The sequence below is a fragment of the Anabrus simplex genome, chromosome 2 (genome assembly GCF_040414725.1).
Source record: "Anabrus simplex isolate iqAnaSimp1 chromosome 2, ASM4041472v1, whole genome shotgun sequence".
Taxonomy (NCBI): domain Eukaryota; kingdom Metazoa; phylum Arthropoda; class Insecta; order Orthoptera; family Tettigoniidae; genus Anabrus; species Anabrus simplex.
The window spans coordinates 271,070,735-271,090,948 of NC_090266.1; the positions used below are offsets into that span (position 1 = coordinate 271,070,735).

Below are 20,214 nucleotides of genomic sequence, written 5' to 3' on the forward strand. Positions count from 1 at the left end.
ATCTGGAACTGAAATAGATCCTCTTCTTAGTGAAAGTCAGTAATATTTGCCGCGGTCGCTGCTAAGTAGATCAGAGGATGAATTTTGTTTTAAATTACGCGTTCTAACTGTTAAGATTAGGGTAAGTAGAAGCAAATGGTGTATCTTCGTTGAGTTGAATTGATATAAGATACACTCTGGTGTAATCGTTGAAATGGAGTATAAATTGGAGATCTATCTCTGTTTGAAAGTTATGTTGATTTTCACATATAAGTGTGGTCTTCCAGATGTTGTAGGAATCTCGATGGATAGAGTGTTGTTAAACTGCAAAAAAATAAAAAGACGTATTTGATATGTGTGTTTAAAACGTATGTGATTGTACAGTATTGTGGATTGCGTAAAATTGGGTACTTACTCAAATGCCGTGCGAGTATCTATCTTGTTTTGTTAGCAGCATTGGTCTGACTGGAGTTCCTACTTCGCGTGTTGTATGAGTGTGACGGAGGTAGGGGGCGAGTTGAGGGAGGGTAGAACTGGGCGGAGTATTACGTGTCGGTGTGGGAGGGGGACTATTTGGAGGGGCAATTGTAGGCTTAGTAGTCAGGGGGATAAGTGGGGTTGTTGAATTGACAATTTTAAGTGTTTGTGGGATTTTATTTTGCTTAAGAATGACTGTTTCTGATAACTTGGGTGTTAATGTATATAAAGAACTCTTAACCTCCGTGTCGTCGTTAAGGTTGCAATCTTTATTAAATGTTTTGTCTAGAAAAATATAAATATTCTCTAATTCATTTAGCAGTTTACGCTTATTAGTAATCCTGATTATTGTAAGATCCTTTTCTATTGAAGTAAAATGGTGATCTGTTTCCTTCATATGCGTACTCATAGCGGAATATTTGTTGTGTTTATCAGCATTGAAATGTTCCATGTATCTTATAAAGGAACTTCGTCCAGTCTGACCAACGTATGAAAATCCACACTGTGAACATGTTAACCCGTACACTCCTGAGCCTGAATATTTACTGTTATTATTATTATTATTATTATTATTATTATTATTATTAATTTTATTATATTTAAAAAACATGTTTTGTGTTGTGTTGGTTGTTCTGAAGGCTATGTTTATGTTATATTTGTTGAAGGTATTAGTAATTTGGTGGATAGTTGGGTTACTATATGTAAAAATGGCATATTTATTTCTACAATAATTTTAACATGTGCTTATACTTTCCATGTCAAATTTCTTAACTACTGTTTCAAAGAATTTTTTTTTTTAATATCACAACATACCTCATCTCAATTTTTCATAAACAATAGTGTAATCATTCTTAATAAAATTGTTTAAGATTAGCTAACGTGCTGATGATGCCCATTAAGAAGGGCGAAACATGTCCACAACTTTTCAATCTTTTATGAATATGAAACCACAAAACGTGGTACTGTAGGTATTGAATAGGTGAATAATAAATGTATACTTTGTAAATTGAATGTAATTACTGTTGTCAATATGGACCAAAAAATGAGATTAATGACTTGTAAGTGGTATGTTCCGAGCTGTCAGTGGAGAGATGGCGTGGGAGGACATCGGTAGACGAATAAGTTTGAGTGGTGTCTTTAAAAGTAGGAAAGATCACAGTATGAAGATAAAGCTGGAATTCAAGAGGACAAATTGGGGCAAATATTCGTTTATACGAAGGGGAGTTAGGGATTGGAATAACTTACCAAGGGAGATGTTCAATAAATTTCCAGTTTCTTTGCAGTCATTTAAGAAAAGGCTAGGAAAACAACAGATAGGGAATCTGCCACCTGGGTGACTGCCCTAAATGCAAACCAGGATTGATTGATTGATTGATTGATTGATTGATTGATTGATTGATTGATTGATTGATTGATTGATTGATTGATTGATTGAAGTGCTTGCTTAATGTTTTAAAACTTACAAGTTCGAGCCTTGTTAATGTTATCATATTTGTTGTATTATAGTTCTGCAGCGATATAAACACTATAAATGTTAGGTTTGGAACAATACAGCTGCATAACATTAGTGTTGGTTTCTTCTTATGTTATCCTATAATAATAATAATAATAATAATAATAATAATAATAATAATAATAATAATAATAATAATTGTATGGCCTCAGCTATCGTGTGCAGACATTTTGATTTGACGCCATCTGGCTGTCTGCTCGTCAATTTCGACGTTCCGTTTTACTCTAGGTCCGCTAGATGGCAGACAGAGTAAACCGGATCTCTCTTGGGCGTCTATGGCTGAGATTTAATTAATTTTGTCGGGCAAATACCAAATGTATCACCAGAGATCTTTTATGCCGACATCATACGACATGGAGTGTCGAATGGACTTTTTTCCGCCCTTCAAAAATCCGACTACCTCTGCCGGGTTTGAACCCGCTATCTTGGGATCCGGAGGCCGACACTCTACCACGGATCCACAGAGGCAGCTATAATGAAATAAAATGATGCATATGCTGGTAGTTGTACATCTGAAGCAGTTTCTGAACTGTGGTACTTAAGGAGGAGTCATTCAATATCGAGTTTTCTTGAAGTTATCATTTTTATTTTGTGGGCATTCTCTAGCAATATAAATCATGCAGTTGTTAGTTTTGGAACAATACAGGTGCATAATACTAGTGTTAGATTTTTCTTTTTCTTATATTGTTATGTTACGCTATCATGTAACATAATGAAATGGAAAGGAGCAATGAGGATGTGAACCTAAGATGTTCCCGTCTAAATTCCGACTGAGCTAGATGGAATTTACTTGACACTGATGTAATTCAACACATTTGCAGAACCTCTACGACTGAACATTCATTTAGATTATAGGACCTCAGTTAGGGGCACGCGGCTTTGAGCTTGCATCCGAGAGATAGTGGGTTCGAACCCCACTGTCAGCAGCCCTGAAGATGGTTTTCTGTGGTTTCCCATTTTCACACCAATCAAATGCTGGGGCTGTACCTTAATTAAGGCCACGGCCACTTCCTTCCCAATCCTAAGCCTTTCCTATCCCTTCGTCGCCATAAGACCTATCTGTGTTGGTGTGATGTAAAGCCAATTTCAAAAAAAAAAAATTATGCTTTGGATACAGTTGCTGGTCTTTAGAAAATAAATTACGGCTCTATATTTTTCTGTTAAATATTTTAAAATAATGCAGATAATTTAGTAATTAATAGGACAAAATCTTTATAGTATTAATTTTTAATTCTAACATTTATATTTGTATCATTGTGAAAACATTGCCATTGTTTTAAGACCTAGGTAGACGCTAACCCTCTACAAGATAACTAATGATGCCATTTCTGCCTGAGACTTTGCAGGCGACTGTTTGACATGGCTCCACAAAGTGGTGAGGAACGAAAGAGGGGGTAATACAAGACACCACAACAGGACGGCAGATTAGTGGCAGAGGTTGAGAGGAATCTCTTTCTTACCACTGCTACTTTGAAGGCGGTTGTAAATTTTCCTCGCCATGACCAGACCATTAGAAATTATTTAAGGGCTGCCAGTTTGAGATCTCAACATGCCATTACTAGGGAAGTTCTTAAGGGAAAGCCTGTAGACAAGTGTTTCGTCTTTGCAGTGGGATATTGTGATCAGAATTGAAAGGACCCTCTTTGGTATATCGTCCTCCTGGCACGTTATTTGACCATAGATACGCCGCCATTTGAGCCTGCAATGGTCAAGTGTCTGCATTGTGTTGGGAGTGGACTTCTCATCATGAAGTGGGCACAATCCATTGCATTCGTAGAAAATTTAATCAGCCTAAATGTTAATAATTGCTGCAACTTTATATGATTCTTTATATTAGGTTCCTATATCTTGATGGAATTCTTCAATTTTAGCAGGATAATCATCCAGTCCACACATCCCAATTGATTTAAGACTGGTTTGTGAGCAGACAGGATATCGAATTGATAGACTGGCTTCATTACTATCCAGACTTGAACCCAATCGAGAATGTTGTTCAATAGAAGGCAATTTGGGTTTAGGAAAGGTTATTCCGCTGAAGTTCATCTTGTAGGATTCCAGCAAGATATAGCAGATAACTTGGATTCAGGAGGTCAAATGGACTGTGCTGCAGTTGACCTCTGTAAGGCATTTGATAGGGTGGATCATGGGAGGCTACTGGCAAGAATGAGTGCAATTGGACTAGACAAAAGGTGACTGAATGGGTGGCTATGTTTCTAGAAAATAGGTCTCAGAGAATTAGAGGAGGCGAAGCTTTATCTGACCCAGTAATAATTAAGAGGGGAATTCCTCAAGGCAGTATTATTGGACCTTTATGTTTTCTTTTATATATCAATGATATGTGTAAAGAAGTAGAATCAGAAATAAGGCTTTTTGCAGATGATGTTATTCTATACAGAGTAATAAATAAATTACAAGATTGTGAGCAACTGCAAAATGGCCTTGATAATGTGGTGAGATGGACAGTGGGCAATGGTATGATAAATAGGGTTAAAGGTCACATTGTTAGTTTCACAAATAGGAAAAGTCCTCTCATTTTTAATTACTGCATTGATGAGTTGAAAGTTCCTTATGGAGGAGGCCATAGCCCTTAGGGGATTCATACGGCTAATTTATTTATTTATTTATTTATTTATTTATTTATGGGAATCATTATAAGTACGTATGTGTTAATATTAGGAAAGATCTTCATTGGGGTAATCACATAAATGGGATTGTAAATAAAAGGTACAGATCTGTGCACATGGTTATGAGAGTATTAAGGGGTCATAGTAAGGGTGTAAAGGAGAGGGCATATAAATCTCTTTTAAGACGCCGACTAGAGTATAGTTCCAGTGTATGGGACCCTAAACAGGATTACTTTATTCAGGAACTTGAAAAAATCCAAAGAAAAGCAGCTTGATTTCTTCCAGGTGATTTTCGACAAAAGAGTAGTAGCGTTACAGAAATGATGCAAAGTTTAAGCAGGGAAGACTTGGGAAAAAGGAGATGAGCTGCTGGACCAAATGGTACGTTCCGAGCTCTCAGTGAAGAGATGGTGTGGAATGGCATTACTAGATGAATATGTTTGAGTGGATTTTTAAAAAGTGGGATAGATTAAAGTATGAAGATCGTCGCCATAAGACCTATCTGTGTCGGTGCGACGTAAAACAAGTAGCAAAAAAAAAAAAAGTATGAAGATAAATTTGGAATTCAAGAGGACAAATTCGGGCAAATATTCGTTTATAGGAAGAAGGGGAATTGATGCTTGATGATGCTTGTTGTTTAAAGGGGCCTAGCATCGAAGGCCATCGGCCCAGGAAGGGGAATTAAGGTTTGGAATAATCTTCAAAGTAGTTGGTGTTCAATAAATTTCAAATTTTTTCAATTACACTGCTGGAAATTAAAAACATGCAATATCCTCAACGACTATGATTATTGGCACTATGGTATTATATGTGCATACTGAGGAGTTTGTTGTAGTAGTAATTCATTTGTCATGGACATCGGCAATCAGATGGCACTTAGGATGCCTGTCCGTGCACACTCTGTTTTGACTTTGCAGGCAGTAACTGTGCTGAGGTTAGAGGTGGCCAGTGTTTGCAACATTTATTCTAGGACGAGTACGTGCTCCTGTTGAACAATGGTAGCCGTTTGAACGGGCTCGCATTGTGGGCCCGCAGGAAGCTGGATGGACGTATCGACGGATTGTTGCACATACTTTTTACATACCTAATCAATAGCATTTATTCTCAAACAGTACTAGTTTCTATCGTTCATAGCAGTCATCCTCAGCTCTTAATCAAAAAATTAGTATTAGGACAGTGATGTCATAAACGAAAGTGGGGTTTAGGCTACAAATACAGACACATAATATACACCAGTGTACACATTAAAATTCGCACATTAGACATGTGATAAATGGTCAAGTGGAATTGAATAAAAAGAGGTCACTTAAAATGTTTTCAAAACTGCGCTTGTGTCGATAAAAAGATGATGTAAGAAGTCATTGTCTATTAATAGTACCATCATGGATCATAGTAAAATATGCATTACAGGAAAAATATCACAGTACTATTGAACATAAAATTGATTAATTGTTGATGTGCCTGTCAAAGCCATGTCACATAAGGAACAATCTTCTTTTGTTACAATAAAAAGGAGGACATCCCAGTGTTATGAAAGTAAGTTTATCCGTCCATAAGGGCGTTAATAGGGAGATATCCTTCGAGGTCGCAATGGTGCAGCCAGCACAGCTATCAGTGTTGACTGTGAAATTTATGTAATTTATTGCTTATACGGATTGCTGCACATGCCGGGCACAATGTATCGGTGTTGTGTCTGCTGCTTTCAGCAGTGGTCTGTGGAATATTCCCACACCCATAGATCAGGATCCGGATGTCTGCGTAGTACAGATGCACGTCAAGATCAACACATTGTGCGAGCAGCGGTGGCTGAGCAAACATCGTCCAGGAACGAAATCTGGTTACATATTGCACTTGCTGTGTCCTTGCCGTGTCACCAAGGACCATTGGGAACCATCTGCTTGCAGCATAATTATGATGACGTGTGCCTCTGGCCAAGCTACCACTGACACCACAACACAGTCCAGCACGGCTACTCTGGTGTCGTGAAAGAGTTGACTGGAGAGGGGAATGGCACCCTGTTGTCTTCAGTGATGAGTGTAGGTTCTGTGTGTATGCAAATGATGGATGTACACGTGTACGGCTTAGACCTGGTGAGGAGCCTATTCCAGAGTGCATTCGCCCTCAACACCCAGGTTCCATCCCTGACATCATGGTGTGGGGAGCCATCAGTTATAACTTGCAGTCACAGTTGGTATTTTGCAGAGTAAAGTAACCAGTGCCCAGTACATTGCATAGGTTGTTGTCCCCTTGCTACTACCATTTCCTTGACAGGAAGATGATATGCTTTGTCAGCAGGACAGTGCACGTCCACATACAACTGCTGCAGTGCAACATGTTCTATGTGGTGTACAACAATTGCCCTAGTCAGCAAGATCACCAGATCTCGCACCAATTGAACAGGTATGGGACATGATGAAGCGGGAACTTATGCATTCTCCAGAGCCTGCAAGGTCCATTGCCGAATTGCATCAAAAGGTGCAAGATGCTTGGGACATTCTATCGCAGGATGCCATTCGTCACCTTTATCATCATTTGAATGTACAAATACATGCCTGCATTGCTGCCAGAGGGGGGTGCACTATGTATTGATGTGACTGTTTGGGTACCCTTTACTGTGACGTGTGCTTCATTTGGTCTGAATTGTAATGAAATACTCCTACAATGACGAACTAACTGTCACATTGCTTGTGAATAAAATGGCTTTGTCCTTGAGGATGTTGCGTGTTTTTCTTCTGGCAGTGTATTTAACATGTTGACTACCAGCTCCTCAGCAGGTGATTTAAACCTTCAGCCCAGCCTGTTTAGATCTCCTCATCTCTATAGTGCAGTATTTTACATTAAATGTTACTGTACAAAAACTGTCACTGAGCCTTTTGAGAATCGGCCTCATATTGTATAGCCTATCAGGATTCCCCTCATATTGACTGCTGCTGTTAAAGTGCAAGAACGACAATATGTTTTCGAACCAGGTTCATGCCATGGTTTTCGAAAAATTTGGCAAGCCGAAGATAGTGTCATCTATCCAGTACATTTTCAGATCTGGTTTTTGAATTATTCCGGTTACAAACATTAGTCTTTTAAACGTTTTCATCTCATTTACATTGACCGGTTTCCACGTTTGGAAAACAGAACAGGCCTATTTAGTGAATGGACGCGGTACTACACTAATAACTTATTGTCTGTTGGCATACATATTCAAGGAAATCATCATTTACAAATAAATTGATGAAATACGTAATTTTGTTGCTATTTTGGATGTCAACATTTAATCCTACCAGGCCAGTGAACTTGATTGCAGGTGGGCAATAAGATGTGTGCGCATCGGTTATTTGAATGTGCTGAATGTCAATTTGCCTGGAGTCTGGTATATCATCGTAATTGCTTTTGCTATCACTGAAATCAGGGATGAGTTCATCACCAGAATCATCGTTCAGTTGTCCAGCTCCATGGCTAAATGGTTAGCGTGCCAAGTTCTAAGAACTATACCACCCGCAACACTCCCTACCTCGTAATTCGTGGGACCCAGGTCACATGGCTCATCACTTGTCTAACATCGTGCGCTTCATTTATTTGTTTACTGTCAGGTAGAGTTAAAACCCCATCACACTGTTGGTATAACCGATTGTTACAGTGATGTTTAAATCTACATAGACCAATTCTAGGTGAGTAGTACATTGGTATTACACAGCAGCATCCAAGAGAGGCAAGAGGTTAACGTAAGAACTATGAAAAACTTCTTCAAACAGTAATCATTTTATTTCATACTGTAATCTGTTTAATTTATAAAGAAAATACTAGGAAAACAACCAATAGGAATTGAGGCTTTCACGACCAGCATTACAAACAATGTCTGTACTTTCCGGGCTTGTACACCATGGTCCCAACATTTCACTGAAAAGTACGTTCAGCATATTCAAGGGTTCTGTATGGCTTCTACTGCAAGGAGGAATCTGAGCAGGTCAACAAAGCCTTGTAGCTTTACAAGTAAAAAAGTCTTATATTGTCCTTGGATGATGGCAGCCAATGCCTTATACCATTTCCACAGCCATAAACTCCCTGGAGTTCAAAACTAACAGAATACTTGTTTTATGCCAGCTTGCCATTCTAATATCAACGAACGAGGGGGCTGCTGGCATATATTGTCCAATTCTGTTACTCTTTGTAACCCAAGAGGGGGGTATATCAGTCAGTTAGCACTGCCCTCAACTGATTACCCATAGTACTCCGTAGTGTATCTAAATTCTATTACTGTTCCTGAGCCATCAGCCTATGAAATTGTCCTCACTGTTGGAGAATCATCATACTTAACCCTCTTCTTATACAGCGCAATGGCACCCATCTTCACGTCCAGACCTTGTGCAATGATGTCTCTGAAGCACACATTCTGGCAGGAAGTGGTGAAGGAGAATTGGCCTTCATTTGCCACATCTTGATTATACAGAGCAGTTTTCCTTTCTAGTTCAGGCAGCTCGTATTCCTGCTCAGCATCGTCTTCACAGTTTAGGCAAGTTACTAGGTCAGACCTGCTCTGCTGCTAGTCTTGGAACTTAGCACTCACTGGTTCTATCATAGTTTTACATAGCTTGCTCTGTAGTGAGATCATCTCTCTCCATGCATAGCTCCCGGAGAAAGACTACGAATGTTGTTTTCCAGGAAACATTCTACTGGAGATATTATGAAGATATGTTTTCTGCAATTGCATGCATGCACACACACATGCACACACACAGTGAGTGAGTGTGCTCGCACTCTATATTCTTTTTTTTTTTTTTTTTCCTGCCCTACATGGAGAAACATGAGGAAAAGGATGATATTCAGCAATAAGGAATATGGCATACTTTGAACATCTCATCTGAGAGGCTAATATCTTATTTACTCAAGTTTAGCTTAGCTCTTACTTGACAGACATGTATTATTTTATGACAAAATCTTACCCACTTATTACAGCTTGCAAGAAAGATAAGGAAATAAACTTTTGCAGTTTTATGTGACTATTAATATGATCTTAACCACAGGACCTCCATTTTTACATGGAATCTGAACCATAAGAACTTGGCATATAATTTTAAAATCTCGTATGCATTGGCCAGGATTTGATCCATGGCCACCATGGTGAGAAGCCAGTGACAGTGACACCTGGCTGTCATACACCTTGAAGTTAGTAACAATCAGGGTTCTTGTATTGTAAATTAAACACTTGAAGGCTGCACTTCTCCTGTCATTTCCCAAGATCTTGACTGTGACATTCTTCCTTGATCAACCATTCTTTGTGTTGTAAGTAGGGACAGGATTTTGGGCACTAATAGGTTAGAATGCAAATGTATTTAAGAAAGGCAGAAGTATCATCTGGCCTGTTCTATTTTTATGTAGATGAGTTGCATAAATTTTAGGGGTTCTATCAGTCCATACCCCTAATATTTATGCAAATATCACTGCAAAACCATTGTAAACCACTCTTTTTCCAAACTCTAGACATTAGTGAGAAGGTTAAAGCATGATCTAAAGAAGCACTACGTTCTAGCATGTGTATGGTGCATTTACGCGTATATGCAAGAGACTGCATTTACATGTATTATGTTGTATGTATTAGGTACATTTCATTATATGGTCTGTATGGCAGCATATCACAATTATTGTTTTATTTGCTGTTGTTGCACACTTCATGTCCATAATTTCCATATGTCGTGCTTCATCCGTTTCTGTCATCCAGTGTTAACAAGATTTTAGAGGTGGTGACGTGTGATATTTGTCTGTGACTGTTAACTGACCAGGGTGGTTTCATTGTATTTATGTCTAATAATTGTGTTGGCAAATGAAGATGGTTCTCTTTCCTTGTCAAGCTCCCCAAACCACAGTTGGACACTCGTGGCTGTATGCATAGGAACATTACCATCATGGTTAATGTCCTCTTCAGGAAATTGCTGTTCTGCTACATGTTCTGTTTATGAAGTGTACCACTGTTTTAGTAGATATGGGATTTAGGGTTTGATCATTTAACTCTGAAGTCACCTTGAGTTAAGTTCTTTTGTTTCCATTCCCAATCATCTTTAGACCTCTCCTCTTTCATATTTTTTTTTCTCCTATTATTTGATTCTAGAAAAAAAAAAGTAATTATGTAAACGGTTAAATATCATAGCTCTGGATACACATTCAGTATACTGAATATATGACTGACCATATTCACAAACTATTTATTATTTCAGTAATTTCTATGTAATGTATGTACGTATGTATGCTTCTTCACAATTAATATATTGTAACGTTTCTATCACCTTATTTACGTAAATGTTTCGTAGAAGAAGAAGGCATCATTTTAATGACGAAACAATGAATTAAACTATTAGCGAACCACCGGTGTTTAACTTTTCATTTGTTTTAGGGCTTATGCGTATGGGTGACTACAGCTTGGATAAAAGATTGGCAGATGTCTATCAGAGTTCTGTGCAGGATAGGCAGGAAAACACCTATCCACCTTCCCTTGGTCGTGGTGGCAAAAAAGCAGATATTTATCGTTTGGGGATTCTGACTCTTTCTCTGAGTAAGGGATGTATCATCACAGACGTTTTACCTGATTTACCTTCTTCGCTTCAATCGGATCTGAAGGATTTCCTTTCCAAGTATGTATATCCTCTGTAAAATTAATGATTATATCCTGCATGTTTGACTGCTAAAATGGAAATTTTATTGACACTTCTTCATAACAAGGTGCCTGACGAAAGATGAAATGCAGCGGTGGAGTGCTGCTCAGTTGACGGAACACCAGTTTGTGAAACCTCCAGTTGATCACGGTTTGAGTCCCCAGCGAAGTTTTGAGGAACATTGTGTAAGTGTCTTTATTAGTTTGCTCTTCAGTTTTTCCATAAGAATGTTTATGTTCAGTAACACTGATAACTAGATCTAGGTTAGTTAAGCAACATCAACTATTTTGATTGATTGAATCTGAGATGCAGTGGATCAATAAAGTTAAGAGTACTCTTAATTAAAAAGGGTAACTAGCACAATAACAGTCAAGAAAAATAACAAGAAAGTACTCGAAAGAATTTAATATACGACTCTTAAAGGGAAACAAACTTACCTTCGTCTCAGCAATCCACAGGAAACAACTATCGGAAGTTCACAAATAAATAAATGAATGAAGAGGAGTGGATACACTATAGTTACATTAATGAAAGCACTGCATTAGTTGAAACACACTATCAAATAAATAAAACCATTCACAATATAGAAATGGATTTATTAAAATTAAAAATCAATTAAATTATGGAGAAATAATTTAAATTATTAATTACATAAATTATGTCATCAGTTTGTCCAGCTGCATTGTTGCTTCTCCATGAGTCACTGTTTCTTCTGATGGAGCACCGGTTTCATTTTCGAATTCACCATCACTCTCGTCATTACCTGTCGAGGAACAAGAGGCAATAATTTATTAATCTGTCATTATACTGTAGCCTAAATTACAGTAATTTTTCAGCCAGTCATTTACGTTGTTCACATCTACGTCCGAACATCCGGGAATGCGTGCAGATGTATCAAGGACCTCAGAAGAGTCCACCATTTCCCATTCTCATTTCCAGGCGATTGCCGGGACGGTACCTTTTATAGACCATGGGTGACTTACTTTGAATTCCTTTCCTTAACTATCATTGACGGAAAAGACATTCAAGAAGAATCGACCCCGTAAAAGAAATACTGTGCAAGTAAAAATAATTTTTTATTATTTTTGATCCAGATGAACTGGAGATCCAGATTAATGAGGGCTGGATAAACGACGTTCTTGTGTACCTATGTACAGTACTTGGCATGTAAGGCTATACACTAAAAAATAAAAAATAAATTAAAAAAGCAAATATCGCCGCCCTGTTCTCTTTTTATTTTTTAAATGGCTCATCACTGCTGCCAACTTCACTAGTTACATATTGAAATTACGAGACATAACCATCCACAAACTAACCTCAGTATAAGTATCAATAACGGAGGTTCTCTTACCCAAGTAAATGATCAATCAAGATATTCATAATTAAGACGTTTTCAAGCTCGTTGAGGAATTAAGGAAATAAACATTCTCTCTCACCCTCACTCAATTTAATGTTATATATTTCTGCTTTTGTTTTGATATACGAATTACTATAACCATATTCTTTGTTGTTTGCCTTGTGTAAATAATTTAGCTCCCTTCATGAAATTTGCTATTACTTGCCGGACTGAAGTGAAACCACGCTGTATTAGTATGCACAAGCAAATAAGCTCATTGGACAAAAAATTTGTCATCCTAGTGCACACGCACAGATGGATCGTTAAGCCTGCACATATGGCGCAGTGAACAAGTCCCATACTCAACTGCACGTGCACTGTCTCGACATGAGCATATGGCAGTAGCGATCAGTGAGACATTGATATTTCATACAATAGAGGGAAATTTGATTGATCCACCTTTTTTCAATACATAATATGTTGTTAATATGATCACAACATTTTTATTTAGTACCGGTTTTGTTGTCTATGGACTCCATCATCAGCCAAAACAGGTTGTATGAACAAAGATATACAAGTTTGTAGTACGTATAATAAACCCTTGATTATAAGTAACATTGATAGGATGAAGTAAATATACAAGCTTAAAAAGTTATGTGCTTGTTTGTCAAAGTATAAAATGAAAGTGAAGATATTAACAAATGTATAAAAACTTTGATCACTTTAGAATTGTTAAAAAGTCTCAAGCGTAGCGCTGCTAAACACTGGGTGAAAATAAAATGTAGACATCCAAAACAGACGTAGAATGCAGTCCTTCCACAGAATATTGATGTAACATAAGTAAGTTTAATGGTGGCTTGTTATGTCGACTCATAAGAAGAATGTATTGAATAGGTTGGAGTCCAATAAATTCTCTTATATTATTATTCATAAGAAGAAGCCGTCTAATCTTGGTATGGCGAAAGGAGACGGATGTATCAACTCTCAGTCCCAGGAATTTGGAACTATAAACGATTAAAAGAAAGTCAACGTCGACCAAATAAGTGACAAAACGGAAGAAAGAAGATATCAGTGCTGTAGGCGTTATGGTAATAACAACAGTGGAGTTAATCTGTCAGTTTTCGAGCATCAAATTCATCACTCATCTCTGCATGCAATAGTGAGGTTAAGTTCAACAAACTATAACACTACACAAACCACGCACTTCAACAATAAATCCATCTAAAAGTGTTACCACCGGGCGAGTTGGCCGTGCGCGTAGAGGCGCGCGGCTGTGAGCTTGCATCCGGGAGATAGTAGGTTCGAATCCCACTATCGGCAGCCCTGAAGATGGTTTTCCGTGGTTTCCCATTTTCACACCAGGCAAATGCTGGGGCTGTACCTTAATTAAGGCCACGGCCGCTTCCTTCCAACTCCTAGGCCTTTCCTATCCCATCGTCGCCATAAGACCTATCTGTGTCAGTGCGACGTAAAGCCCCTAGCAAAAAAAAAAAAAAAAAGTGTTACCACAGATAGCACAAACCGAGTAAACTCGCCCTGAATGGAAAATTCTAAATTCCCATGGAGGGAATTAGATATTTTTCACCAATAAAGCATGTCAAAAACATATCGGATGTAAGGCTTTTCAGGCGTTTCCTCTATTAACCAGCGTTTTGTCTTAGGTCTGACACTAGACTCATCAGAGTGGGATGTGTCAGACCCTACCCACTGATGCTGGGTGTATGCAGGTGAACTTATCAGAAGCCTATATAAGAGGCACAGTCTGATAACTCTATTAACCAGTGTTAACGCAAACGCCTGAAAAGCCTTACATCTGAAATGTTTTTGACATGCTCTATTGGTGAAGAATATCTAATTCCCTCCATGGGAATTTAGAATTTTCCATTCAAAATTGCTAGGCGGGCAATAATTCCATTGTGGAGATTTATCTCCCGTATGCTGTTATCAGACTTTGCCTCTTATATAGGCTTCTGATAAGTTCACCTGCATCCACCAACAGCACGTCCCGCCTCATCATTTTTTCGGCTGGGTGGCCCTCAGCTCATCGCCAAGTCAGCCGGCCCAAGGAACAATAACTAGGCAGACGCCTCGTTGGCTGTTGCCTCACCTCTTCAACATGTTCTATACCTGTCTTATTGAGGGCGTGGACATATCCTACTCCGATCTCTTCATCCAGCTTGAACTTCGACGATCCGGCACTCCGGTCTTCGATGTTCTTCGGCTCCGTGAAGGATCCACTAATCAGCCTTCACAGCAAGTCTTTGCCTTTCTACTCCGTGCAGATACCACGGCAGCCCTCATCACCAATGGTGCGATCATCTACGACCGCCTCCATACAGTGGTTCCTACTCCTGAGGCACTCATAGGGGAATGCCGCCACCATCCTCACCCCATCACCACTGTTTTTGTCCAGCCCCCTTGTACTCTTCAACAGTTCCCACCCCCATAACGAACATCACCACCACTACTTCTACTACCACCACCGTCACTACTCCTGTCCTTACCATTCCGTGTACTTCTACTCTTTCTACTTCGACTAGCCACCCCTCTCCCATTATGTCCGCACCTACCACCCCCTTATCTACTGCATTGCCCAGCAGCCCCCTGCTGACTCCCTGGACACCGCCACCACTGCTCAGCCAGCCTCCACAAGAGAGTCTGGCGCCACCACGGCCCATCAACCACCTCCATCTTCGAGTTGTGTCCTTCGTGGTGTTGACCCAGCCATTACTGAACATGACCTCCAAACGGCAGGCGTCCCAGCACGGCAAACCTACCGAATATTCAACGCTCATGGTCCGACGTTCATGGTTCGCCTCCAACTTCCCTTCGATGAAGACGTCCACCAGTTGATCTCCAATGGCGTCCGACTTCACGGGCGAACCTACCGAGTGGAGCCTTCTCACTCCCCACCCTGTACTGTGCGCTCTCCTTCTCATCGCCCTCCTCCTAGCCCTCGACCAGCTCCGCCATCCACCCCACCACCGCAAGCCATCTACCATCCTGTTCCCCAACCTCCCTTCAAACTACCGCCTCTCACCATAATGGAACTTCTTCGCTTACTTGCCACTTCCATTATCAACATCACAACCACCCTCTACTATTTAATCTTGCAACATTACTCTTGTCCTTCTCCTTATAACCTCCTACCGAGCCCTCAACCTGTACCTGCGCAATTGATGTAAACACTCTTGTATGTAATTTTCTGAACACATATCTTTTTCTTAATATTGCATGCCCGAGATACAACGATCATTCTCTTATCCTATGGTGTTCGTTGGGTTCTGCTTGGGCGGGGTGCTTTGTGGGTCTTTCCTTGGGGTGCAGCTTGTTGTCGCGGTGCCTTCGCGCCACTCCATTCTTTTCTCCTTTACTTGTATGTACAATACATACACCCACATTTCTTATTTTTTACTTTCTTGTCCTTTCATTGGCTGAAGAGCTCCTCGTTGAGCTGATGGCCCGCCCCCTCCTCATCTGAGGAGAGGGAATGAAATGACCTGCTGATGATGATGTTCACCTGAATACACCCAGCGTCAGTGGGTAGGGTCTGACACATCCCACTCTGATGAGTCTAGTGTCAGACCTAAGACGAAACGCTGGTTAATAGAGCAAACACCTGAAAAGCCTTACTTCTGATATGTTTTTAAACTTACGCCACCGACAAATCGCCCCACATAAGAGAAAAAATCCACAGTTGCAATAAGTGCGTTCAAAGATTTACCACTACCGCACAAACTGACTCACACAGGAGAGAATCTGCACAGTTGCATTAAATGCGGTCTGACATTCATTGATATATATATATATATATATATATGTCCTCGTCTCTCCTAATGCTGCTCTCTTCGAGTTGCGTGGTAGCTTCTAACTCTATTGTCTATTGACTCAAAACACGAAGATGCGGACAGAAACCAGAGCAAGACGACACCTACAGACTGACCAGCTGAAATATGTGTAGATATTGGCAGTAACCAGTGACCACTGACATCTGCAGGCCAACTAGATGAAACACAACAGACCAAAGACCCCATTGACAGACGGAATATAGAGGCACATGACGGCCGAACACGTAAGACAGACGCAAACACAAAAATGGAAAAACAAATCACGGAAAAAGTAAACCACCAGATACAAATTGTGATAGAAAACCTCTCAAACAAAATCACAAAGCTGATTAAAGATGAAATTAAAAACGCATTGCAGCAGGATACAGAACCTCCCCAACGGCCCACGACAATAGAGCTAGAAGCTACCACGCAACTCGAAGAGAGCAGCATTAGGAGAGACGAGGACAATGAGGGCTTTACAATAAAACAGGGGAGAAGACACAGGGAACGACAGTCTCTAGAAGGAAACGCAGAGACAAACAGAACCGGCAGCAACCCCATAACTGGAAACCCCATGGAAGCAGAAGACCGACAAAATATGAAGACAGACGAACACCAAAGGCAAACAAATCAGAGGGACCGACAACCCAGAAACTTACAAGTTGCCAGCAGAACACCGACCCCCGTCTCTAAAATAGGAAGAGGAGAAAAGGCAAGTAGACTAAAGCCTGCAGTGAAACTATACTGGCTTTTTCTGGCTCGTCTGGATGAGAGGACCACACCCGAAGACATCACGGAACACCTAAAAGAGAAAGGCATCAAGGAAGTAAAAGAATGCGTGGAATTAAATACCAGAGGAAGAAACAAATGCTTCAAACTTGCAGTCGACGAACGCATCAAACACGAAGTTGAGAGGGAGGAATTATGGCCTAAAGGAGTAATCTTCCGACTGTATCAATTTTGCAATTGACTACAATCAAAGAAGAAGAGTGACATTAAAATCACGTTTGGAACGTGGAAGGACTAAAATCTCTTCTAAATATTTTACCAGACGACATAATATCCAGTAATGACATTCTGATCTTCTGCGAAACCCTTTTACATGAACCTTGGAACATACATGGTTTCCACGCTGCACATGCCCTGGCCAAAGCCGGGCCAAAAGGAAGACCGCCAGGTGGAGTCTCGTGCTACTACAATCCAGCACTAGGACAAGCGACTCACATAGAGCCAAGAGAAAACACTGTAATAGTACAATTAAAAAATCTTCAAATCGTAGGAATCTATATAAGACCCCAGTGCTCAGCAGACGAAGTGATAGAAATCGTAATGACTGCACTGAACGAAACTGACACAGAGATTCCAACCCTGCTGGCAGGAGATCTAAACTGCCGAATAGACAGACTGAACAACAAATCAGAGGCACTATTTGAACTACTGGAAGAGGAAGGCTTCATCCTCAGCAACGAAGCACAGGGTAAAACATACATCTCCCACAACGGCTCGAGCACTATAGACCTTGTATTCTACCGCGGAAATGACCCAAAGCTCAAAACCATAACTACCATCACAGAGTCAGCAGGCACACCTATAAGGAAACATCTCCCAGTAAGAGCAGAATTCCAGATAATATCGACGGAGAGAACCACACAAAATAAGCAGTGATGGACGCCAAGAAAAATAGTTCCCGATCTACTAGTTCAGAACATAAACGTGGAATAAATACTGAACACAATAGAAAGGGGCAACATTGATCTTGCACAGAGGAACCTAACTGAATCTCTGATGCAGTCTGCATCCCCAAAACCGACAAAGAGGAAAAGCAAATCCTGGTTGGACAGTGAATGCTACACAGCATGCAACCTGGTCCTGGAAAAACTGAATGACCTGAAAAAGATAGACACAAACAACGACATGCAAAGGCTCAAATATGTACATGCGAGAATGAGATATACCTCGCTCCTGAAGGCTAAGAAACAACAGTATACCCAGGCCAAAGAAGAAGAATTAATACGAGAAGCAAATCCCTACAAAGTCCTAGAGCCACGGAGAACCAAGGTGATCCCAAGCATCTCATTGACAACATGGGAAAACCACTTTGCAAATATACTTCAGAAGAAGAAAATGCAATACCATGCAAAAGGAAGTACCCCGCTAATGGAAGAAGAAAGAATAACAGAAGACGAAGTTTGGCAAGCAATTGAAAGGAGCAAACCTCGAAAAGCAGCTGGCCCAGACAATATCTCGAACGAGCTGATGAAAGGATCAATGATATATACCATTAAGTTATGGACAGCCCTATACAACAAGTGCCTAGAAATCATGGACACCCCTGCAGTGTGGAGAGAATCGACGGTCAAGGTGATCTACAAAGTAAAGGACCACAGAACACCCCAGAATCCTACAGAGGGATAGCTTTGGAATGTGCACCATTCAATATAATGAACAATATCTTACTCAAAAAGATCCATGACAACATAATGGCAGTTATACCTCAGAAACAGTACGGCTTTACTCCCGGAAGATCAACTATACAAGCGGTGGTACACGTACTCCAGTTCATAAGCGAAGCCCTGGCTAAACCCAAAGGCCATGCATATGCAGCAGTCGTTGATTACAAACAAGCTTTTGAGGAGGTAAACAGGGATAGAATACTGGAAAAACTAAAGCCTGTGTTAGACGAAGAAAGTCAGATCTTTCAGTTCATAGCAAGCATTCTCCGAGAAAATACAATCAGAATCCACGATGGCCGAATCCAATCCAAAGGAATCCAGCAAACAAACAGAGCACTCCAGGGAGATCCTATAAGCCCCATTATGTTTAACGTACTTACCCATGATGTGATACAATGGATACAAACAGAAGAAGTGAGGATGTGGTTGTACACTGATGACATGATCCTGTTCTCAGAAAGAAGAGAAGCCGTAAACAAATTGGAAGAGTGGTCCCAAGAAAATGACCTAGTTATAAATAGGGAAAAGACAAAAATAATGAAATTCAGAAAAGGAGGAAATAGATTCATTTGCGGGGAAGAAGTACTAGAAATAGTCAAAAGCTACAAGTACCTAGGACTCACACTGCAAGTGACAGGACATGCCTTTTCCAAGCACATTGAAGACAGAGCTGTAAGAGCAATAAAGGTGACTTGCGAGATAAAGAAACTGAATCTACTATCCGTCACAACAGCCCTGAGACTATTTGACATAAAGGTTGCTCCCATTGCCTCATATGGCATACAGCTTATATGGAACCACCTCACATACTCAAATCTGAAGCGATTAGAGGGAATTAAAACAGCCTACCTGAAAAGAATGCTCTGTGTCTCAAAATACACGCTAAACAGAATAACGTATATCCTGGCAGGCACAACCTTCTTTATAGAAGACCTGATGAAAGCTCATAATCTGATACCAACACCACAAAGCACCAGATTCCTAGAAGACAGGCGAGAGAAAGCGAGGGACATCAATCCCGGACTCCTCACCACCCCAGCAATGACAAGCAGCGAATGGAAAAAGGCCAACCACCAACTGTGCCATTTATATACAAGAGTGACAGCCCACAGACTACATCACCGAATATGTTCAACCAAGGGATACCCCAGCCCCACCGACAGATATCAGTGCACCATATTTGGAGGACCATGCAACATGTATCATATCGTTGAGTGCAAACACAGGACATTGACTTTGTCACACTATGCAAATGATGCTAATTTTGTTTAATTAATTAATACCTTGTACACAATGTGTTTAATAATATATAATATAAGTAGAAGCCGTCAATTATGAGGTATTACATGTGATAAATATCATTC

The 20,214-nt window shown here is 40.1% G+C and overlaps 1 protein-coding gene across 1 annotated transcript in view; it reads left to right on the plus strand.

Annotated features, from left to right (window-relative positions):
- The window catches only part of Gcn2 (eukaryotic translation initiation factor 2 alpha kinase Gcn2), a 731,408-nt gene that overhangs the window by 314,118 nt on the left and 397,076 nt on the right, over positions 1-20,214 (plus strand). Inside the window, exons 10-11 of the mRNA XM_067140578.2 lie at positions 10,973-11,210; positions 11,299-11,416. Of these exons, the coding sequence (XP_066996679.1) occupies positions 10,973-11,210; positions 11,299-11,416 (356 nt within the window). The remainder of the gene's footprint in view (positions 1-10,972; positions 11,211-11,298; positions 11,417-20,214) is intronic.